Below are 24701 nucleotides of genomic sequence, written 5' to 3' on the forward strand. Positions count from 1 at the left end.
GGGTTCTGTCCCAAAATGTCCGCTGTCCATTTGTGCCCATGGACGCTGGTCACCCCTCTAAACTCCAAAACTTTTGGTATGGGTTCATGCAGTAGCTTGTGTCTTTAGTCAATTCTCCCTCAGCTTGTAAACTATGTTGATGTACATTAGGTTATGTTAGTATGTGTGTGGCCCCTATGACATTGAATGTAATAAGTTACAAAGCAGATAAAGAAGCAGGTGCAGGGGTGGGTATCCATGTGTTCTCTTCACTCTGGCCTCCCTCAAGGTCATTGTGGTTTTTTCAGCTTCAGTGTCATTCAGGCACTCATGGAGAAAATATAATTGCTCTGGTGTGGAAACTTCACAACATGGTGAAGGTCTCCCAGCTTCTTTGAGCACTGCTCACCCTAAGTTGTTTAGGATGATGGTGAATACAGGTAGCTTGGGTTGGGGCTCCTGATATTGCAGTGTTCACTGAGTTTGGTAATTAGCTTGTAAATGTTTCATCACCATTTGAGGTGACATCCTCAGTGCACAGTTGTTCAGTGTCATTTCCCAGCTTTAACCCCAAATCGCTTGGCTTCCTTTCGCTAAATTTGGCAGCAACCTACTTATATAATATTAATTGTACGATTCTAGGTAGTGTGGAGGATCAGAGAGGTCTTGGGGCCCGTGTCCATAGGATACTCAAAGCTGCTGCGCAGCTTGACAGTGTTGTTAAGAAGGTGTATGGTGTGTTGGGCTTCATCAACCGTGGGATTGAATTCAAGAGCTGTGAGGTAATGTTACAGCTATTAAAGACCCCACTCGGAGCACTGTGCTCAGTTCTGGCCGCCTCATTACAGGAAGGATGTGGATAGTATGGAGAGAGCGCAGAGGAGATTTACAAGGATGTTGCCTGGATTGGCGAGCGTGACTTAAGAGAAAAGGTTGAGTGAATTTGGCCTTTTCTCCTTGGAGCGACGGAGAATGAGAGGTAACCTGATAGAGGTGTATAAGATGATGAGAGGCATTGATTATATGGATAGTCAGAGGCATTTTCCCAGGGTTGTAATATCTAACACTAGGGGGCATAGTTTTAAGGTGCTTGGAAATAGGTGCAAGGGGGTTGTTAGAGGTAAGTTGTTCACACGGGGGTGGTGGATACTGCCAGCAACGGTGATGGAGGCGGATACGATAGGGTCTTTTAAGAGGTTCTTAGATGGGTACATGGAGCTTAGAAAAATAGAGGGCTGCACAGTTGGGAAATTCCAGGCAGTTTCTAGAGTAGGTTAATAAAAACACAAAATGCTGGCAGAACTCAGCAGGCCAGGCAGCATCTATGGGAGGAGGTAGTGACGACGTTTTGGGCCGAAACCCATCATCAGGAGTCAGCCAGCATTTTGTGTTTTTATTTATTTCCAGCTTCTGCAGATTACTCGTGTGCTTCTAGAGCAGTTTACGTGGTTGGCAGAACATTGTTGGCTGAAGGGCTTGTAATATGCTGTGGATTTCTATATTCTATGTTCAAGTGACACTAAACATTACGTTAGGCGGTGTCTTGTAGGACAGCTGCTCCATCAAAGCTTGATACTTTGTTGAAGAAATGTTTACCAGCTCATTGTTAAAACAAGTAACTGGACTAATGATGGGTAGCCAAGTTGGCCTAGGCGTTTGGAGCAAAGTATAGGGGGGGTTGTCAGAGGCAAGTGTTTTTACATAGAGAATGGTGGGTGCATGGAATGTCCTGCCAGGGATGGTGGTAGAGGCAGATACATTAAAAAAAAACTGAGGCGGCCGTATGGATGGTCGAGAAATGGAAGGATATGTAGGAGAGAAGAGTTAGGTTGATCTTGGAGTAGGTTAAGAGGTCAGCACCTCTTATTGTGGGCTGAAAGGCCTGTGGTGTTCTACAATGAAAATGTTTCTATTTGGTTCAACGAATGAGGATAAATGTAAATTAAGAAACTGATCACTGAGATGCTGCTTTTTCCATTCTGTTAAAACCTGATTACCTGTCAGATCCTTTGTAGAAAATCGACGTGGTGAAGATCAGACATGCCCAGTGTAGTATGGGATAGTAAATTAATACCAGGGAATGGTGAATTCTTGGTTCTGTAGCACAGTGAGAGAGACAAGGTGGATGAGCATGTCGTAGTGAGATAAAGGAGGCCCCTACAGTGTTGGTACCAGGTAATGAAGGATTTACTGTCCTCCACTACACCCAGTGTGTGTTCATAGGGTGTATTGTGCATCATGTGCAAAACAGAAATGATGTCATTAATTACGTGCATTTTAAACTATCACCAAGTTTCATGAGATGGTATTGGGTGAGAGAATGTTTTAAAGAACCTGTAGATATATTAACCGGACTGATTTTCTGTATAACATTTAAGTATCAGTGGGCCAAATCATGCTGCCTCTGGTAGGTGATTTGAAATGGCACCATTGTTGTCCAACATTTCTCTTGCAAGGAAGACCCAGACCCCGAGCCATAATACGAAGTGATGGATGTCAGTACACCATTTATTCCACTCTGTGCAACCTCTCATTGGAGTTCCCTCTGCAGCATTAAAGCCAAATTCTGGAGATGCTCAGCATCTGGGGTGCATCTGTGGAAAGGGAAACCGAGCCAGCCCTTTAGATCTGCACCACATCCGCACTTTTTGCACAGTAGCTGCTGACCTATTGAATGCTTACACCAGCATCTGATTTGGTTCCATAACATACTAGGAAATAATAATACAGTACACTAGAAATAATCAGCAGGACAAGCAGCTTCTTTGGAGGGAGAAACAGAATTAATGTTTTGCGTCGCAAACACGAGGAAATCTGCAGATGCTGGAAATTCAAACAACAACAACACACAAAATGCTGGTGGAACGTAGCAGGCCAGGCAGCATCTATAGGAAGAAGTACAGTCGACATTTCAGGCCTAGACCCTTCGTCAGGTGAAAAGGGAAACGTGGGAGGAAATCAGAGCACCCAGAGGAAACCCACAAAGCGCATACAAACTCCTTTTCAAACCATGGATTGAACCTCGATCAGTGATCGTTGGCACTTTCTAAATTCTAAAACATTAAATGCTAGAGAAATTTTTGTACTTCGTTAAAGAAAGTAACATATTAAGTGATAGACCAATTTTCAAGTATAATCTTCATTCCTTTGTAGGTATCTAGGCTAGTGCATGATTAAGCAAAGATAACGAACAGGATGCTAATTATCAATGACATATAATGAGTTGAATGAACTAAACTAATTACCTAAAACAGAAATGGTTGTGAAAGGAATCAAACTGGCTGAAGGATAAACAAACTGAAAGTGAGCGTGTGGCAGATGTGATGGTTTAACCTTCAAATCATCAATTCCTACTCCATGACAAGAGAAGCATAGCAACAAGACACAAGGTGGTCATCCTGCATCAGTAATGTCGCTCCCAAGCAGAACTTTTGTGGCAGACAGGAGCCTCAAGATGTGCTGTCCAAGCTCTTCTGAAGAAGCACCAAGAAACGGGCAAGGTTGACGACCAGAAACATCCACGGAAACTGAATACAAGAGATGAGAGGTACCTCCCTTTCAAATTGGAAGTTGGCGAACACTGCTATTAGCTCTGAACTCACAGAAACCACTGGAACCCAAATGCATTCTTCAACAGTTCGGAGAGGTCTTCATGGAAGCATTGCTGGCAAAAGGGTTTCCTGCAAAGTGGAAACAGAGACTCACTTATGCACACAAACACAGGACAGGGAGCTGAACAATGGCAATAGGTGCAAGGGCTAACAAGTCAAAATTTGAAGTTTATGGCTTAAGTAGGAAACAGTTTGTTCATAGAAAAGCTGAAAAATGCTACATGGATGTGTGTCTGCAGCCAACGGTGAAGTATGGCAGACACTCCCTGCAGGTTTGGGGCTGCATTTCTGCAAATGGAGTTGGTGATCTGGTCAGAATTAATGGAATCCTCAATGCTGAGAAGTACAAGCAGATTCTCATTTTCATTTTCAATCTTTTTTATTGATTTAAAGAAAGGATAAATACAAATCAAAGGAGAAGTTATATCAAATACATATTTCAATAAAAGTACAAAGAAAGAAAGGAATAGACACTGTCAAAATCAAGTACAGTATAATATCAAGCTAATCTAAAAAAGGAACCACAGCTCCTCTTAACAATTCATTAAAAAAAAGACTCAAAATTTCTATTATTGAGAAAGAAACAGAAACCCCACTAAACAAACCTAAAACAAACAAAAAAAGAAGACTGGGCAGTTCATTTTGAGGATATAGTTACAAAAAAAAGGGAAAAATCCTTCTGGTCAAATCTGAAATTTCTTGGAGAAGGAAAAAAAGATTACCTAAAAAAGTTGAAAAAAAAATTTAGATCATATGAAAATATTGAATGAAAGGTCGCCAGGTTTGCTCAAATTTAAAAGATGTATCAAACGTCCGACTTCTAATTTTCTCCAAGCTTAAACATGACATAATGGAGGAGAGCCAATAAAAACCAGTAGGTGGATTAGGATCCTTCCAATACAACAAAATATCTTTCCTAGCCAGTAAAGTTGAAAAAGTTATCATACGTTGAGTGGAAGCAGCTTCTTATCCATCACATGATACCATCAGGGAGCTGATTGGTCCCAACTTTATTCTGCAGCAGGACAATGACCCCAAACACACAGCCAAGGTCATAAAGAACTATTTTCAGTGCAATGAAGAACAAGATAGCATGAAACAGGTAGTATGCAAAAGTTAGTATGGACTCCACAGAGCCCTGATCTCAACATCATCAAGGCTCTCTGAGGTAACCTAGCAAGACTCCCAAAATCAGCAGAACTGTGGCAAGTTCTCAGTGATGCTTGGATCAACCTACCAGCGGATTTTCTTAAAAAACTGCACGATAGTGTGCCTAAGAGAATTGATGCAGTTTTGAAGGCGAGGGGTGGTCACACCAAATATTGATTTGATTTTGTTTTTTTTAAACTGTTGACTTCTCTTTGTAGTAATTTTTTTGATATTTAGAAACTTTTTGAAAGCATCTTCGCTGTACAGAATGTTTTAACATGTGACTAAAGCTTTAGCTGAGTACTGTGCTGCAGTGAAATGACCATTTTGGCCACCACACCCATACTGATAGCAACGCCTATCTAGGCTGATGCCATTTGCCAGCATTAGGCCTGTATCTTTTTCTCTGCCAGCTCATTCCAGATTTAGTCATTTATCCCCTTTCATTTGAACCCTATACCCTCTAGTTCTATATTCAGTGTTCCTGGGAATAAGATTATTAACATTTCTAAAGTTATTCCTCAATTCCTCCCTCCCAGTGAGAATAATCTAGCCTATCAGGTATCACTTTACAATTAAAACATTCCATTTCAGGCCAAGTCCTGCTCAACCTCTTCCGCATGCTGTCTTGCTTCCCGCAGTATGGTGGCCAGAACTATACCCAAAACTCCAAATGTGGCCTTTCCAATGATTTGTATCGCTGATGTCCAGCTCCACAGTGCTGTGCAAAAATAGACCTTTTAGTTACTGCTCTAATAACCAGAAGCAAATTTGAGAAGGCTTCCCACATAAAGGGAGAGTAGGTGTTTAAATTAGTTGCTTTGACCATTCAGGAGACTGACTGGACACTCTGAGGGGATTAAAGGAAGCACAAACAAGATGGGTAGGGGATGAATTGCTGCAGTGAACAGTTGCCTTCACCTGTTTAAGCGCACAGATTGGATTTAGCTACCATGGATCGTGCAGGGGATTTGTTGGTTTCCTCTATTATTAAGAGGACAATTAAGTAGAGGATGAAATCTACTGTAAATGATATTTCAGTCCTTTATTGATTAAAATAGCTCAGTGGATTGATTTATTTTCACTGTGGTACTGATTGACCTGCATGAAAGACTGGGAAAGTGTGTATGAGTTTACAGTATCAGGTTTGTGTAACTGAAGGCTTTGGTACAGCCTTTTGGATTAAGCTGCTACATAGCCACACTCGACTGTAAAGGTAAACTTCTAATTATGTTACCACGGATCCACTTTCAAGTGATGTTGAAGCCATAAAGTTGTCTTGAACAAAACTGAGGTTTGTAACCCGCAGTGGTGAGACTTTGCTGCTAATATCTGTACCTTTGTCACAAGAACAATGAGACTTTGTAGGGGAAAAAAACTTTTACCATGGGTTGACACACCTGTCTGTGTGGGCGTAGGCATCCTGAAAACTTTATGAATGCATTTATTCTTGAGAGTGAGCATGTTGAAGCCTCCTGAATCAGCTGTGTTTAAAGGGTGAGCTGCTCCTTAAATACCGTCAAGCCATGCAGTAAATTTCTGTTGAAGTTGGGGGGGAAATGGTCAAAGTGCATTTATTGTCAAAGTACGTACACATTATATAACCTTGAGACTCATCTCCTTACAGGCAGCCACAAAACAAAGAAATTCCAAAAGAACCCATGCGTGTAGAGAGAGAGAGAAAAAAAAACAAGTCGTACAAACAGTAGAAGGAAGCAAATAGCATTCAGAACGAAAGTAAGTCTACAGACACGAAACCTGGAGCAGGCTTGGCTTTGTGTCTTTGGACTCACTTTTGTCAGGTTGGTGTTACATTTTACTGCTGTGGCCATAGCTTCAATGATAATGCATTTCATGGTGGTTTGATGAGCTTTCTCACACATTAATTAAACAATTCTTTAAACATGACCACTACTTTTATCATTCAAATAACTTTTCAAGGAAGGATAGAGTTTGCAATGCTAAAGAGTGGCACAGATGTTTGAAATTTCCTGTAAGCAATGGCAGATGCCAATCGACTATCTCATTTTAGGACGGAAGCAATGGCTGAAGTTCGTCTGTCAGAAATGGAAGAAGATCTACAACAACAGACGACAAGGGTGGAGCAGAAAATCCGGGAGGAGGTGAGATTCATGTGCTGGGAATCGTGCATTTTGTGTTAATTTGTGACTATGCAAAGGTTGAGGTAATCATTAATTACTGCCTCACCGCCTGAAAACGGACAAGACTGCTGTTGCATAAACACTCTTGATGCTCCAATTATATTTTGTGGGAGGAGAATAGTTCCAAGGAAGAGTATAATACCTTTTTAGCCAATTCATCTTTTTCCTGTTTTTTGGCCTTGCTGACTCTTGATTGTGCTAACATCAGCTTTCTTCGGACTGTTCATAAGTAACTAAACACTCCTTTACAAACCTAACCTATTGAATTCTTAGGGGAATCAAAGATGAATCTAATGCATAATATCCATGACCTGCACTGGGACAAGATGGATGAATCATTGTAGAGGCCCTTTGTCTCATGATGTTGTGCTGAGCCAATGAATCCCAATTAATCCCTTTCCCTGAGCACTCTCCCTTCTCTGCATGTCTGGTCCTTGATATTGTGCCAACCACTTAACCTCCTTTTAGATCAATCGAACCCTATCCTCCTGCATAGCCCTTCATTTCGTTTTCGTTCATGTGCCTGTCAAAGACACTAATACATCCTCAATATATGTCTCTACCACTACCCCTGGCAGTGCGTTCCATGCACCTGCCACTCTGTGTAAAAAGACAACTACCTCTGATGTCCCCACTTAGACTGTCTTCCAAGCACTTTAAAATTATGCCACACACTTGTATTATGTTAAAACTGAACAGGCGTGAAGTAGCTTTGATTTCTAGTTTCTTATGGGGTAATTTGCTGTGTAATTAAACAATTTGAGGTTGGAAAATAGGAGGGTGAGTCACATCACAAGCATTTATTGAGCTTTGTGAAATTTGGCCTTGCAACATGCCCATTTTGAAGTCACTCTTGTGTTGGTTCAGTCGCTTTGTAGTTTTTAAAAAATCTTTGTTTACTAGTGAAGTGTGACAAAAAAAAACTGTTTGTGCTCTTCTTGATTGCAGAAGCTCACTGTTTGAGTCTTGTCAATTTTCAGGAGCAACAGAAACTTGAATCCAAAGCAGCAGAAATGCAGAAACATCATGAGAAGGAAGTTGCAGATCTACAGGCAGTCATTGACCGGATGAAAAAGGTACTTCAACACGTTGGGCTTCTAATAATGTCATATATCAATTAGTCTCCATCTGTGCTTTACAATGCATTTTGTTTCAAAGTGTTTCAAATCGAGTTGGCACGTGGCCAAGTGGATAAGGCATCGGTCTAGTGATCTGAAGGTCACTAGTTTGAGCCTCAGCTGAGGCAGTGTGTTGTGTCCATGAGCAGCACATTGCTCTGCGATGATACTGGTGCCAAGCTGCTTGGGTCCTAATGCCCTTCCCTTGGACAACATCGGTGGCATGGAGAGGGTAAGGCTTGCAGCGTAGGCAACTGCTGGTCTCCCATACAACCCTGCCTAGGCCTGTGCCCTGGAAACCTTCCAAGGTGCAAATCCATGGTCTCATAAGACTAGTGGATGATATGTTTCAAAGTTTAAAAAGTTTAAAGTAAATTTATTATCAATGTACATAAATGCCACCATATACAACCCTGAGATACATTTTCTTGTGGGCATACTCAAATCCAATTACCAGAACAGAATCAATGAAAGACCACGCTAGCTGGGCAAGCAAAGATGATGAACAGTGCCAATACAAAAAGTAATAATAAATAAATATGTAATAAGTATCGAGAACACAAGACAAAGAGACCTTGAAAGTGCGTCCATAGGTTGTGGGAACATTTCAAAGATGGGGAAAGTGAAATTGAATGAAGTTCAAGAGCCTGATGATTTAGGGGTAATGATTGTTCCTTAACCTGGTGGTGTGAATCCTGAGGCTCCTGTAACATCTTCCTGATGGCAGCAGTGAGAAGAGAGTATGACCTGGGTGCTGGGCGTCTTTGATGATGGATACTGCTTTTGTGTGATAACGCTCTGTGTAGATGTCTGACAGCAGCTTGAAAGCATCATTTTCAAATTTCATTCATTTTTAAAACTACTATTCCTAGTTTTAGTATTTGAATCTAGGGATGTAAATTTAAGTCAAGAGGGAGGAAAAATTATCTACTTTCCGAGCAGTTTAATGTCAAGGTATTCCACCTTAAAGATAGCACAAATAATGCAGGGTATACCAAAGACACATTTGGTCCACAAGCAATCTCAAGAACTCACCTAAAAAGGATGATAAAGAAACATATTTTGATTTGTGTACAATTCAATGACACCTTTCTTTAATTACTTCTGAAGTTTAGTTTTTATTATTGTCCCATGGAGCAAGACACAGTTTAAAAACTTGTCTTGCATACTGTCTTTGGAGATTAATTCGTTATATGGTTCCTTGAGGTAGTATAAGGTGAGAGAATAACAAAATGTACAATAAAGTACAATGGACAATAGGTGCAGGAGTAGGCTGTTAGGCCCTTCGAGCCAGCACCACCATTCACTGTGATCATAGCTGATCATCCACAATCAGTACCCCATTCCTGCCTTCTCCCCATATCCCTTGACTCCGCTATCTTTAAGAGCTCTATCTAACTCTTTCTCGAAAGCATCCAGAGAATTGGCCTCCACTGCCTTCTGAGGCAGAGTATTCCATAAATCCACAACTCTCTGGGTGAAAAAGTTTTTCCTCAGCTCTGTTCTAAATGGCTTATCCCTTATTCTTAAACTGTGGCCTCTGGTTCCAGACTCCCCCAACATCGGGAACATGTTTCCTGCCCCTAGCGTGTCCAATCCCTTAATAATCTTATATGTTTCAATCATATCCCCTCTCATCCTTCTAAATTCCAGTGTATACAAGCCCAGTGGTCCAAGGTCATAACGAGGTAGATCGTAAGGTCAGGTCCATTGCTATTCTACTAGAAAACTGTTCAATAAACTTATAACGGGAGGGTATATTGAGCCTGGTGGAACGTGTAACTTCTGCCAAATTGGAGGGGAAGAAGAGGGATTGGGTGGTATCATTGATTATGCTGGCTGCTTCACTGAGGAAGTGAAGACAGAGTCCATGGAGGCTGGTTTCCATGATATGCTCAACTTTATCCACTGCAGTTTCTTGCGGACATGGCAGAACGGCTGTTGTACCTAACTGTTATATATCCAAATAGGATACTTTCTGTAGCGCCTCAATTTTAAAATTGATGAGGTTTGATGTGGACTATCCGAACTTCTTTAGTTCCCCAAGGAAGTAGAGGTGTTGGCTGTGGTGTCTATGTGGTCAGGATTTGCAGATGTGAATATATCCATCCTCCAAGTATTACTGCTGGTAAATGAATCCAGACACACTTGTATAATTGTTATGTAGGTTATACTATGTATTAGATTACAAATTAATTGCACGAAGTTTTGAGTACAGGAATTGGCCACCATGCCCTGCTGCTACTACATTGCTCTATTTCATCATTATAACAGCTAGCCTTGGTCAAATTAAAACACATCCTGTTTAATTTTACAGCTGCACTTATAAATTGTATCTGTATTAACAGATTTCTGTAGAGTAACAAATATTAAATGGTTTTAGCAACAATCTAGCTTTTATAATTATAGTGGAAATCAATGATAAAAATTGAGATCTAAGTAAAGTTAAGGTACTTTCCACCATAAGGTTCTGTATTTAACCGATTTCATGATGAAACAATAGTGAATGAAAAATCTTTTCTGAAGTTTATACCTGCTGGTGTTGTTTCCTCAAGATATTGCATGTTAGGCAAGTGAATAGTTGTGACATAGATTTCCATCATTAACTCCTAACTTTGCCCTTACTCCCTGCCGCTTCACCTGATGAACTGCATATGCACCATAACATTCCAAGTCATGCCTCAACCCTGACCAGTAACATTCCATAGATTTTATTTCTGCATATTTAAAGAGCCTCCTTTGTAAATTGCTGCTTGGGTTTTTAAGTCGGGTGTAATTCATGCCCAATTCTGGGTTTTGGACTGTTAAGGATATGGAGAGAGTGGAATGGAAATTCACTAAAAGCCAAAAGGTATGAAGCATGAAAGACTAAGGTATAAGGCATGAAAGACTAATATGTGAAGACCAAAGAAGCTGAGATTTTAGAGCAGGGATGGTAAGAAGAATCTAACAGGTGACTAAAACTCTTGAGAGTCTTTTTGATAAATTAATGGAGATTTGTTTAGGTTGATGGGAGGTTTGTTAACTATATGACAGCTTTCAGTGCCAGCAAATTTAAACCTAGTAGTAGTGATGAGAGACTTGTTTTCTAACTTTGTAGTTAATCACTTGGAAGGCCCTACCTGAAAAGTCAGTAAAATAAGATTAAGTAATAACCGTGGGTGTACACTTTAAAGGGAGGAGAAAATCTTGGGAGGTTTCGGGGAAAGAGCAATAGAGTGTGACTAATTGGATGCCTTTTGGCTGACTGACAGCTTTGTCATTCCAGGGATATTCCCAACCCCATTGCTTCACCACTAAAAATGCATTTGATGAAAATAATTTAAACCCAGCAGGGAAGCACAGAATTTAAAGTGTGAAATTTTGTAGCTTGTTCAATTTAAACCTGTGAATAATTGACAGATTGTTGGACAGTAAAGTTCTTTGTTACCATTTTCCTTAGCTCAATGAAGAGCTGTGGAATTCTAATGCTAAAGGGGACGTCTCTGCACTGAAAGAACAGTTGGACGAATTAACTCAGGTATGTATGTGCGTCTTGGTTTTGCAATGATTAATCTATTTACTATGTTCCATGGAATACAAACAATACTTTCTTGCAGTCTATAGTTGTTGAATCCTCACAGTTGATGGAAATTAGAAATTGTTTTATTGTGGTTGTATTGATGCTCGGTGTCCTGGAAACCCTGTGGTTTTCTAAAATTCCTTAATGTTAAGGAAAGACCAGTGATAGGTTTTGCAAGAAATCAGAGGTGTGCTTTGAACTGTTGCTGTTCGTTGTTCCTGAGGAAGGTTGTCACCCAGGTCAAAACAAACCAATATTTGATAAGCTGTACAAATATGAATAGCTTGTATTTGAGTGTGAATCAAGAAGAAAAAAAGTAAATCCAAAATAACCTTAGTTTCTCCTGCTTCACAGTTTGTGGTGAAGCTGAATGGACAGATTGTATCAGATTTGTGTTTGAATGTACTCAGCCTGAAGGGGTGGTGTGAGCAGATTTTAAGATCACCCTCAAGACTGAACTAGACATGTGTCTGAAAAGGATGTGGTGGAAGATCAGTGTGTGGCTCTAATTAGAATCTTTTCAAAGGGCCAACATGAGAGAGATAGACTGAAAGTGCTTCTATTTATATGCCAACTTTGCTTACTGCTAAAGTCCATCACAGAAATTGAGTGGGTCGAGCAAACTGTTTATCTTGTAGACCAATGATTCTCTACATTTTTTTTTAATGCCATGAACCAAAACCATTAAGCAAGGGGTCCATGTTCCCTTGGTGGGAACCCCTGTTCTATTGATATAAAGGGACAAAATGATTCTGCTCTCATCTTGTTGGGAGTAAAGTCTAGGAATTTAATGGCCTCTCTTTGACATGATGAGGCCTTTGTATTTAGTACTTTGGGGTTAGCAATGAAATCAGTATTTTAACTCGCCAACTATTATGGAAAATTGCAATCTGACCATACTTGTATTGTTTGAAATACATGATAATGTAGTACAATTTGTGGAACAGTGTTATATTAGACCAATCTTATTGGATTCAAATTTGCTTACCAGTCTATCATTCTTTGATTAGTTATCTCCAAGTTCTATAAATCCAAGAATTCTGAGTTGCAATTAGGTTGTCTACTGTATAACCGATTGATTAATTATAATTTTGATCAAAATGTTAAATTAGCACAATCTCCTGTTGGAGCATTTTTTAAAAAAAACTGAGATGGTGCTTAGATGGAATTTCACTCTCTCTCAAATGTAAATGCTTCAACTTCTACGAGAGCAATGGCCTGAATATCCCTCAGTCCCCAGTGGGCAGATTTTCAGTCTAGGAGAAGATGAGGGTGTTCAAGGACAGTGAAGGTGAAGCCGAGAAATGGTCTGTCATTTCTACTCAATGATAGATGAGGCTTGAAGAGACTGAGGCCTAATCTGTTTCCATTTGTCTTCTAGATGCCAAAATATTTGTATTCTAACAGATTCTGATTTATTATCATTTCTCTTTTTTTTCTTTTTGAACAATAAGTCCTTTCAACCAGAGAAGGAACATATTCATACTCTATCTGGGTGGTCCAAGTTGCCACCTGTTGGTTACCCATCTCAAGCAATCCAACCCTGCAATTTTTTGCAGACCTTCTTGTTTACTGAGTGACTTATTTGAAGTTAGTGAGTCTGTTGGTTTAGGGGGGAAAAAACTTGCTTCTTTGTAAATCCAAGAGCTAAGGAGTATCAGAATTTGTGATTTAGAGTATCAATACAAATTTAATGTGTCAAGCAGAAAGTTTAAAGTGCATACACATACTCTAATAGTCCTTGTTCTGCATTATCCGCACAAAGTCTTTCTAAAGAAAATCTCGAAATATTCTTACAAATTGGTAATAAAGAAATTGCGGGAAGCAACATTGTGCACAGCAATATAGCATAGCTGGATAATCTGGAATTATGATTTTGGCCAAGGTATAATTACTAAGGAGGATGCTGACTTTTCAAATGCTATTAGAAGGGAGTCCATCCTCCTCATCTAGAAGTTGCACATTCAACAGGGCAACACTTCCTTAGAAGTGTCAGTCTGGATTTGGAGCTTGATTTCCCCTCCACATGACTTGAACTGACACTAGTAGTGGAGCGTTGTTCTATAATTGAATGTTTGCTCGTTGCAGGAGAATGAGCACTTGAGAAGTTCCCTTCTGAAGAGCCAAACTGATATTTCTATTCTGGAAGCTACGTTGGACAAAGTGAAAAATGAACTTTCTGACCATCGGCAAGATCACGTTCGGTAAATAGCTGTCAAATACACACTGCAACTTCAGTTTTTGTTAAGAGTATGTTTTTCTCTAACATGTTAATTACATTTGTTGTTATAATGGGGCAGATCAGCTACTTGGACAGGTACACGAATAGAAAAGGTTTACATAGAACAGTGCAGCGTAGGAACAGGGCCTTCAGCGCAGAGTGTGGCGCCAAACCAATTAAATTAGTAATCAGATGGCCAACTAACCTAATCTCTTCTGCCTGCATGATGTCCATATCCTTCCACTTCCCTCACATTCATGTGCTGGTCTAAACATCTCTTAAAGTCCTTATTTATCTGCCTTCGCCACCACTTCAGGCTGCACATTCCAGGCCACCCAACACTCTGTATAGGAAAAAAAATCATGGCATTCATATCTCATTTGAAATTACCCCATCTCACCTTACATGCTTGCCCTCTGGTTTGAGGCATTTCAACCTTGGGGGGGGGGGGATGGGGGAAGATACTGTCTCTCTACTCTATCTTTGCTTCTCATAATCTCATAAACCTCCATCAGATCTCCCCTCAGCTTACGCCAGACCAGTGGAAACAAACATGTCCTCTAATTCAGGCAAAATCCTGGTAAATCTCTTCTGCACTCTCTCCAAAGCCTTGACATCCTTCCTATAATAGGGTGACCTGCATGCAGTATTTCAGATGTGGCCTAACTAGAATTTTATAAAGCTGCAACATAACTTCCTAACATTTGAACTAAGTGCCTTTAATAATAAAAGGCAAATATTCTATATGCCGGAACTCGAGATCCCTTTGCTCATCAACACTTAAGGGTCATGCCCGTAACAGTGTACTGCCTCTTCACATTCGACCTTCCAAGGTGCAACCTTTCATATCTGGCCAGCTTAAATGCCATCTGCCATTTCTCTGCGCATATCTGCAACTTACCCAAATCCTGATGTATTCTTTGCCAGTCTTCCACACTACCCCCAACTCCACCAATCTTTGTATCATCTGTCCATCTACATTTTCATCCAGGTCAGATATATACATCACGAACAACAGAGGTCCCAGTACAGGTCCCCCTGGAACACCACTAATCACAGACCTCCAGCCAGAATAAGTCCCTTCAATGACCATCCTCTGTCTTCTATGGGAAGCCAGATCTGAATCGAAATGCCCAATTCACCATTGATTCCATTCATCTTGATCCTCTGGATGAGCCTCCCATGAGGGAACTTGTCAGATGCCTTACTAAAATCCATGTAGACAACATCCATCGCTCTATCTTCATTAAACACCCTTGTCACCTCTTCAAAAAACTCAAGTTAGTAAGACATGGTCTGCCCCACACAAAACCATGCTGGCTGTTCCTAATTAGACCATGGTTTACCAAATGCTTATAAATCCTATCCTTAAGAATTCTCTCCAGTAATTTCCCTGTCACTGATTTGAGACTCATTAGTCTATGGTTTCTGGGATTATCCCTGGTTCCCTTTTTGAACGATGGAACAACATTAGCTACTTGCTTGTCCTCTGGTACGTTGCCTGTGGTTAGAGAGGACACAAAGATATTGGTCAAGGCTCCAGCAGTCTCTTCTGTAGCCTCTCTCAGTAACCTGGGGTGTTTCCCATCAGGCCCTGGGGACTTAGCTAAATGCTCTTTGAGAGACCCAACACAACTTCCTGTCTGCTTCAAAATGTCCTTGCATATCCTGTCAACACTGATCTTCCTATCCTTCATATCTTTCTCCTTGGTAAATACTGATATAAAGTACTCATTAAAGACCTCACCCACATCCTCTACATCCAAGCAAATGTTCCCCCCTTTTATTCTTGAGTGGTCCTACCTTCTCCCTAGTTATCCCCCCCCCCCCCCCCCACAGGCAGGATCCAAAGGGGTATACTTGTTGCTGAGGAGCAAATGCCTTCAGGTACTGAGGGGAATGGCCACGGGGAACACTGCACTGAGTGTTTACTCACCATACACCTCCTGGTGGTCACTATCTGAAACTTGCACTCAGTGACCGTCTCCTCTGTGAAGTTTTCAGCCTCCTGGATGGTTCTGAGTATATCCAGCTCCAGTTCCTTGACCTTGTCAGTCAGGAGCTGAAGTTGGGTGTACTTTCTGCATATGCAGTCATCAGGGAGTCTGTTAGGTATCCTGCAATCCCACATCTTATTCCATTGCCTGAACTGTCTGAATTTGCCTGCACTGAATTAAGGACTAAGGATTTACTGACAGGATAAAAAAAAGCTTACCTGTTCTTACCTGTGACTTCTCTCTGAAATATTTGAGCTTCACACTCACCTAGGTCACTTACTCATCATCTTCTGCCGAGCTTGCTATACCTTTGGCTGTAACTTCTTAAGCTTAATGTCTACAATTAAATAAATGATTCCAAATGACTCCGCACCCTAGCCTGCAACTGTTCCCGCTGAAGTCTGTTGACCCAAAGCTTTCCACTCCTACGATGTCCACTCTGCTTACACCTCACTTATTTTTATTGCTAACCCAAGTAATCTCCCAACTCTGAAAGGCCCCGCAGTTTTGGGATATGGACCAAACACAGGTAATTAGAGCTAACTTGGATGGGGATCTTGGCCAGCATGAACCAGTTGGGGCAAAGGGCTCTTTTAACAATAACTGATGCCAGTGTTTATAATGGAAATTGTGTCGTTATCCTTATAGATAATCCATTTACAAGACTGGCCTTGAGCTAACCTGGCATTGGTATTTCTTGCCCTGTTTTTGCCAGCTGCATGTAGCTCTGGTATACTCCTTTTTGAGTCCAATTTTAATCCAGATTCACTCAGGGACATATTTCTGGACCAAGAAAGGTCCTGCTTTCTCCAGGAAACATCCAGGATCTTTCTTGTTCCAGAAAACCTGACCCTTAGCGAATCTGGATTAAAATTGAAGGAATTGTGCAACTGGCCTGTTCAGATCAATGGGAGAAGTCTGGTTCTGGGAGGAAGAAAAGTAGTTACTTATGTTAGTTTCAACGTTCTTCAAATTTAGTGCTAAGAATGTTCTGCCCTCCACTATTCAATAAGATGCACGAATGTGTCCCAAGTGTTACTGAATCTTGAACATCAAAGATATTCACAAATATCTAGCGGCCCCGATCACACTAGCCTCTTGTAATACTGGAAGAGGACCCCGGTAGTAATTAAAGTCGTTCTGTCTAGCAGCTGTTGCAAGGTTCCTGCTGGGGCCATACAGAATTGGCATGTCCTACGAAAAGGTGACTGGTTATTTTGGAGTAATTGAAGATTTGTGATTCAGTTGCCTGGCGTCTTTGAGAGAATTCATCATTCTGTATATATGTGAATCCTCCTGAAACCAGTGTCCTTAACTCTCCTTGTTCAATTTATCCTTCATACTGTATTTGGGCTTGGTTCTACTGTGTGTCCACTTTAAAGTCCCTCTGCAATTCTTCTCTGTGACCTGCTCCAGCCCTCCTGTGATATTCAGCTGATTTCTGATTCTGCCCTTCTGCGCACTTTCAACTTCCTCTGTCTGCAGAACAGGGGCAGAGCTGGGGAAACTGCTGCCTCACATCTCTAGATTCAACTCTGTCCTCCCATGCTGTCAATGTGGAGTTTGCATGTTCTTTAATTGTGCGAATTTCCTCAGTGATGTTGGGGTTGGCAGAATAATTAGCCACTGTAAATTTTCCATTGTGTGCAGATAAGTGGTAGACTTGGGTGAGTTGATGAGAATAGAGTGGGTTTTAGTGTAATCAGTTGCTTAATGAATGTGCTTGCTTATTTGAAGGGTCTTTTCCTGTTCTATGATTGTTGGATGCAAAATCTGCTGTCACCTGAACTCTCATGTCTCACTGCTCCTTGTCAAATCTGTTTCTTGTCCCCTTGTACTTTTTTTAGCAAAGCCATTCCAGATGTTGTCCTCTGTGTCTTAGTGCCAGTATCTTCTGATCGACTTGCTCGAGGCATTTTACTACATTAAGGATGATGTAAAATTGTTGTATATCGTTTCAGCTGTATTTGCCTTTCACATGTCCTTTTTGAAAAAAGGATGTGGTTTTGACGCCAAGGTAAAAGTAACGTAAACAATGCATTTTGTTTGCATTGGTGTTTAGAAAGTCACTGGCAAGATTCCTAGAAAACTCTTATTTATATAGTATGAATTTAATTGATTTATCACGCAACCAAAGTTGTGACAACAGAGCAGAAGTGAATGTATTTTCAGCGTAAAGATGCGCAAGCATTTAATAATTCCATGTTTTCCAACCAGGACAAAAGAAGTTATAAAGAAACTAACAGAAGAGAATGAAGTCTCCACAAATCAGATACAGATGCTTCAGTATGTTATTTTTGCTTGTCTTGAAGGATTAAACTATAATTTCATGATAGAAATGTGCACAGGGTATCAATTCAAGACTCAAGGGTAATTAGCAAAACTCCAATAATCTGTTGTCTGACAATTCGGAGATCCTGATGGTGCAGCATCTGGCTTGGTTAATATTGACTATTTTTCCATCCCACACATGGGATAACAGTTCCTGCTTCTATTCCCACATTCCCTTTAAACTTGCATGGTTCACTGGACAATTGGTTGAGATTATTTACAACATCTAAAAAATGTGAGTTGAAAGTGTGTTTGGATGCTAAGCAAAATAACATCCTGACTGACTGCCCGTTGTGCCGCTGGCAGCCCCATCTCTGTCTGTCTATACTGCTACACACAGGTACAGAAGGATTTTTCATTGCTGTTTCCACAACAATTTTGTTTTACCAGTTGTGGTTGTTAACGTTGAGCTGAACCACCGAACCTGGAGGACCAGTGGACCACTCTTAGTCTGGCCTCTGCCCTTTGACCTGTCAGCATGGCTGACTCCATGTTGACTCCAGCCAACATGGCTCTCTGGGCCATTGAAACTCGCAAGCACCTAACCCTACGACAAGGTTGAGGTCCTCTTGGAGGAAAATAACATCCAGTATTTCGGAAAATCTAGTCATTCGATTTTACCAATGTCCTGTCCACCATGGATAATTGGAGCTTTACTAAATTTAAAGTTGATGAATATTTTTAATTATATAAACAGATTTGTGATCTGTGTTTGTCCAGTCCATTTCTCTCTCCCGCACATGCTGCCTGACCTACTGAGTTCCTTAAGGTTTTTTTTTTCCTTTTGCTCCAGATTCCATCAGTATCTGTAGGTTTCCTATGTCACAATTTTCCTGGTGTTTGCTGCCAAGTATTATTTGGGAATCAATGGATTGAAATTGCTGCATATGGTACTGTGCAAATGTCTTTGACACATGTTTAAAAAAAATCTGCAAACCAAAGATACTTACAAAAATAACGAAATGGCAAGTTTCTAAATATCAAAAAAGTTACTATAAAGAGCAGTAAACAGCAAAGTAAAATCAAATCAATATTTGGTGTTACTACCCTTTGCCTTTAAAACTGCAACAGTTCTCTTCGGTACACTGCTGTACTGTTTTATAAGAAAATCATCTGGTAGGTTGTTCTAAGCATCTTGGAGAGCTTGCCACAGTTCTTCTGCAGACTTTGACTGTCTCGCTTGCTTCTGACTCTCCAGGTAATCCCAGGTGGCCTCAGAGATGTTAAGTTCAGGGCTTGAAGGAGGCCATGCTATCTGAAACCATATAAGAAATCTAAAGTGCCTAAGACTTTTGCACAGTGCTGTACATGCAAAATAAAAATAGAAAGCGCTATATGAACTCGGTGGGTAAGTTTGGATCTTTGGAAGGAGTTTTGAGCCAATGGTATTCAGAATTTACGTAAATGTAAGTTGCAGCTATTGGCTGTTTTACAAAGGGTTTTTTTTTGAATAAGTTAGTTTGTTTTTGATGTTCCATTACTAACCTTGCCTTATCTTCTTCAGAGAAGCTAACAAGGCCCTTTACGATAGCAATAATTCATTAAGAAGTGCTTTGGAAAAGAGTCACAGCGCAATTAAAAAGAAGGTAAGTTTAAAAAAAAATGTTCTGGAAAATTGGATGTTTCCAGGTTGTGAAGATTGCAAATCACTGCAGCAAGTGACTTGTTTCCTGTTGCCTCAAAGCCTTTCCACTAAGGCGATAGTTGGGAATGTCATGACAACCTATCTATATGCCTGACAAGTGGCTCTGAAGAAACTGATCATTACTAATTTTGTTTCTGTTATAATCAATATGAACTTCACTACAGGACAGAAATATTTAGGATTCTCCAAGACAGGGAGTTAGAAACTAGAGAAACACTGACAGTATGACCTTCAATTGGAATTTCTCCATCAAATGCTGATGAAGATCCTGGAATTTAAGGTAATGGTTACCATGGGATTGAGAGCAGTCCACAAGGTCTAAAGCAGGGGTCGGCAACGTTTACCACTGAAAGAGCCAATATGGACCCATTTCCCACAGAAAAGAAAACACTGGGAGCCACAAAATGAAATAACACTGCATACAACGGGGTTTTTTTTGCCTTTATGCTATGTATAAACAAACTATAATGTGTTGCATTTATGAAATTGATGAACTCCTGCAGAGAAAACGAAATTACATTTCTGCATGCAACAAAAACATTTTGAACTCCGAAAAAAAAGACGTTGGGTTGAAGGTTACTCCATAGTTAGCCTACCTTGGATCGAAGAATTAAAAGAATGCGCGCACTGGCGGGTGTCAGGCATTGGCAGTTGTGATGTATATTAATAGCGATAAAAAAACACGTTGTAGCGGTGTAGCGCTACACGCAGCGCTAAAATAAAGACTGCAGTCAAAGGTAACTTTATTCGAACTAAACAGCCTTGCTTTAAAGCCTCCCTCAACCCACCCCCCGTGGGCGCGGATGCTCCAAAAGACACGTACTCACAAACCCCCGTAGGCTATCTCCCTTAGCCTGAACGGTGGCTAATTGTGAGCCGGTTCGGATGTGCCAGGAAACGGTGTCTCCGCAAAGTTTTCAGATTGTACAAGATCACCATAATCTTCAAATTTCGAATTACATTTCAAAAGCTAACAAACCACGGGGAGCCGCATCACAGAGATCAAAGAGCCGCTTGTGGCTCTGGAGCCGCAGGTTGCCGACCTCTGGTCTAAAGCATCTGCTTTTCCCAATGGAATGAAGTCTGTAATGATGGGATCGTGCACTCGACTAGCAATGTGTTTTGTTGCCTAAGAGGAGTTTGGTGTTTGGAGGATGTCTTCTAATGCTTGCTACAGTCAGTTACATTAAATATCTTGTAATTAAGTAGAAACTTTAGTTAAATGTGCCAGAATCCGTATATAGTAGTGTTTTTAAAAATATCTTTTTTGTAATATGACCATTGCTAGCAAAGATAGCAAAGATTGGGCCTTTTTATGCCCCCCTAGCTGACCAAAACAATAGACGGCCATTGCAAAAACAAAAAAGGAATCAGTAGTTACGAAGATTCAATTCCTTGTAAATTGTTGGGAGTGATTGAAACTGGGTCAGATGATTACCAAACATTCACCGTTTATTGGTTAGAACTATAGAGCTAAATCTGGGTAAAGATGTGCACCAGATCAGGCAGGAGTAATGCACTGATGGGAGTCTTCATTTTGGATGGTAAATTGTTCTGAACCACTGAGTTTTTCCAGATTTTGATCTATTCACTCATCTGATCCCTGATGAAAGGAGGTCTATGAAGCCTAAGGTTGAAGAATAATTGTTATTGCCTATGGTTTTGGAATCCTATATTTGCAATATTTTCTTATGGACTTATTTGTTTTGTACCTAGCATTCCTTAATTGGGCCAGGTGGTTCAGAGGTACGAAATAGATTGCATACCATTAACTACAACAGGTAGGCAAAATAAAACATTTTTTACAGATGTTGCACTTGCTGAATTGCAAGTGGACTGATTTATCAGTAGCTTATAAAGGTATTAATGATGAAAATAAACCCAAGCAATCAATTAAAAGCACAAAATAATGAACCAGTAGTTTGTGACTGCAGGACTGGAAATGTTTAGTAGGCCTTTTAATCCTGAGGGTGGAATGGAGGAAGTAGAATGGGTAGACTAGAATGGGAGGCTAGTTGGTCTCCTTTGATGTAGATGGCACAGTGAAAAGACTTATAAATGTAGAACTGAGGTTGATTTTTAATTTATGCTGAGCTAGAGTCACTTGTATTAGAATCATTGGTGAACCTCTTAACAGAGTTGAACTGTAAACTTCTCACATCAAAGAGCAGACTACCTTAAGGTACCACATAAGACCATAAGAGATAGGAGCAGAATTAGGCCATTTGGCCCATTGTTCTGCTACACCATTCAACCATGGCTGGTCCTTTTCTCCCTTCCTCAGCCCCACTCCCCAACCTTCTCCCCGTAACCTGTAATGCTGTGTCCAATCAAGAACCGATCAAACTTGTCTGAAATACACCCAATGACCTGGCCTCCACAGCTGCCTGTGGTAATAAGTTCCACAAATTCACCACTTTCTGGCTGAAGAAATTTCTCCACATCTCTGTTTTAAGTGGACTCCCCTCTATCCTTAGGCTGTGCCCTCTTGTCCTAGACTCCCCCACCATGGGAGATATCCTTTCCGTATCTACTCTGTCTAGGCTTTCAATTCACTGTGTATCCTGCTGTGTGATTATAAGAAAACCCTAGTGTCACTTGTTACACGTGGAGCGAACATTTTTGAAATTAATATAATCCTTCATTGGTTTAGGGAATAAATCAGGGAGCAATGGGGAGAGAATCGGAGCTGACCCTTCATCAACATATTCTGCAGCAATGTTATCAACATGAAACATTAACATCTTTTCTTCCTGGAATTTGATCTTTGGACTTTCTGCATCTGAAATTTTTGTTTGCTTTTCTGGATCGGGAGTTTGGAAGAGACAACAGGTTTCTTAAAGTGCTCCACATGGTTCTGGGCTCCATTCTACCAGAAGGCGATGAAAACCTTGGAGAGAGTGCAAAAAATAATATTCCCTGTAATGTTCTGTGAATGAGTTGAACAGGTTACATTTAAAGTGGTCCATGTGGGAAATGAAGAGACACTTCCTCAGTGGTTTGGTTGAAAACTGTATTACAACATGAAGTGCTTTTTTTAAAAAAAATTCTAGACATGAAAATATAGTGATGTAAGGAATATAAGAACTCCAGACCAATTAAACTGAATAACCAGTTTGTGTTGTGTATTCTATATAATCCTTTGTAGTATTTCCAATGGAGAAGCTGACGCTGTGATTTTGAACAACGATGAATCCAGCCACAGAATATCTGCCGTAGCAAGCTGGGCGGATCGATACTTGGACAGTGGTGTGTCCACGTCTCAGGATGTGGCAGATTATTCTTCTGACGACTATGACAGTGATCGCAGTAATGATTCCCGTGAAACAATGCACTATAGTTATTCGTACGTGGCATCAGATGCAGAGGTGAGCTAACCTGCTGGGAGGCTTTCATTTCCGGATTGGAGTTGTTTGCAGTGATTAGTGTGATAAATGCTTTTGTTTTACTGTCAGCTGTCTGTTTCCACCTCCTACTGGTATAAACCTGCTATTCCACATTCCTTTCATATGATCTATACAATAGAGATCTGACCTCAAAGCCTAGCAACTTGGACTTCAAAAGAATAGTGCAGGAACAGGAGTGTGGATTGGTTCTGCAAAGTAGTCAGCAATGCAAGGTGTAGTCACAATTAATCTTGAGTTTCGATTGCAGAATATTCCAGGAATGAGGAATATTATTTCCACGTAGATTGAATAAATGGTGAGAGACAGGGAAGTAACATGAACTGTGTGTGGCATCCGTCGGTCTCGAGAGACCATGGATCTGCGCCTGGAGAGTTTTAATTCCGCTGCTGATGGTGGTGCAGCATCTGTTGTGGCTGTACAGGCCCACACGGGAGTAACAGTCTCGGTTGCAGCGATTGCATTTGAAGACGCTCTCCTCCAACTTCTAAATTGGGCTCATTACTTTGAATGTAATTCTCATTGCTGCCATCAGGTGGAAGGTACAAGAGCCTCAGGACTTCCACCACCAGGTGCAAGATCAGTTACTACCCCTCAACCATCAGGCTTCTGAATAAAAGGGATACATACACACATTTTCTCCATCATTCAGATGTTCCCACAACCAATAATCTCACTTTAAGGACTCTTTATCTCATTATCTCATATTCTCGTATTTATTGCTATTTATTTATATTTGCATTTGCACGGTTTGTTGTCTTCTGCACTTTGCTTGATCTTTCATTGATCCTATTTACTATTCTATAGATCTTCTGAGTATACCTATAAGAAAATGAATCTCAGGGTTGTTTATGGTGACATATATGTACTTTGATAATAAAATTTACTTTGAACTTTGAATGAATCATGTAGATTCTTCTTGCGGTTCTCAATTAAATCTTGAAACTATTGCTGTGTTTGGCATCTGGTAACAAACCCCATTGTCTACTCTCTGATCATTAATCTTCTTGCTGTAGTTTGGTTTAAGATGGATATTTACAACTTCATATCCCATTTGACCTCTCCTGCAGCTTTCAAACTCCTAGTCAGTTCATCAACTTTACAGTCCAGTTTGGCTTCAAAATCAGTTCTTACCCTTGCCTCAGCTGTTTTGATCCTGAAAACCTAGTCTGTGTTTGTATTACCTCCAGACTTGATTATCCAAATGTTCTCTGGGATTTCATCCTTGGTAAACTCCAGCCTATTCAAAATTTGGCTTGTGTCCCAGCTCCTAGTTTCCACCTATCCTGTTCTTCTGTCAGCTTTCCACTTGCTGATGTCCATCTTCAGCTCCCAGTTAAGCAATTTTAAGAATTACCCTTGCTTTCAAATACAAGAAAATCTGCAGATGCTGGGAATCCAAGCAAAACACACAAAATGCTGGAGGAATTCAGTACGTCAGGAAGCATCTGTGGAAAAGAGTGAACAGTCACGTTTCAGGCCAACAGTCCTGAAGAAGGGTCTTGGCTTGAACATTGGCTAT

General features: G+C 40.6%; 1 protein-coding gene across 3 annotated transcripts in view; it reads left to right on the forward strand.

Moving 5' to 3' along the window:
* The window catches only part of rasef2 (RAS and EF-hand domain containing 2), an 84079-nt gene that overhangs the window by 36276 nt on the left and 23102 nt on the right, over positions 1-24701 (forward strand). For all 3 annotated transcript variants that reach the window (XM_059952681.1, XM_059952682.1, XM_059952683.1), the window contains exons 3-10: positions 6772-6862; positions 7882-7977; positions 11462-11539; positions 13670-13785; positions 18017-18085; positions 19635-19716; positions 21492-21556; positions 22924-23143. In XM_059952681.1, coding sequence (XP_059808664.1) covers positions 6772-6862; positions 7882-7977; positions 11462-11539; positions 13670-13785; positions 18017-18085; positions 19635-19716; positions 21492-21556; positions 22924-23143 — 817 coding nt within the window. The remainder of the gene's footprint in view (positions 1-6771; positions 6863-7881; positions 7978-11461; positions 11540-13669; positions 13786-18016; positions 18086-19634; positions 19717-21491; positions 21557-22923; positions 23144-24701) is intronic.

Source organism: Hypanus sabinus, chromosome 28, assembly GCF_030144855.1.
Source record: "Hypanus sabinus isolate sHypSab1 chromosome 28, sHypSab1.hap1, whole genome shotgun sequence".
NCBI classification, from domain to species: Eukaryota; Metazoa; Chordata; class Chondrichthyes; order Myliobatiformes; family Dasyatidae; genus Hypanus; species Hypanus sabinus.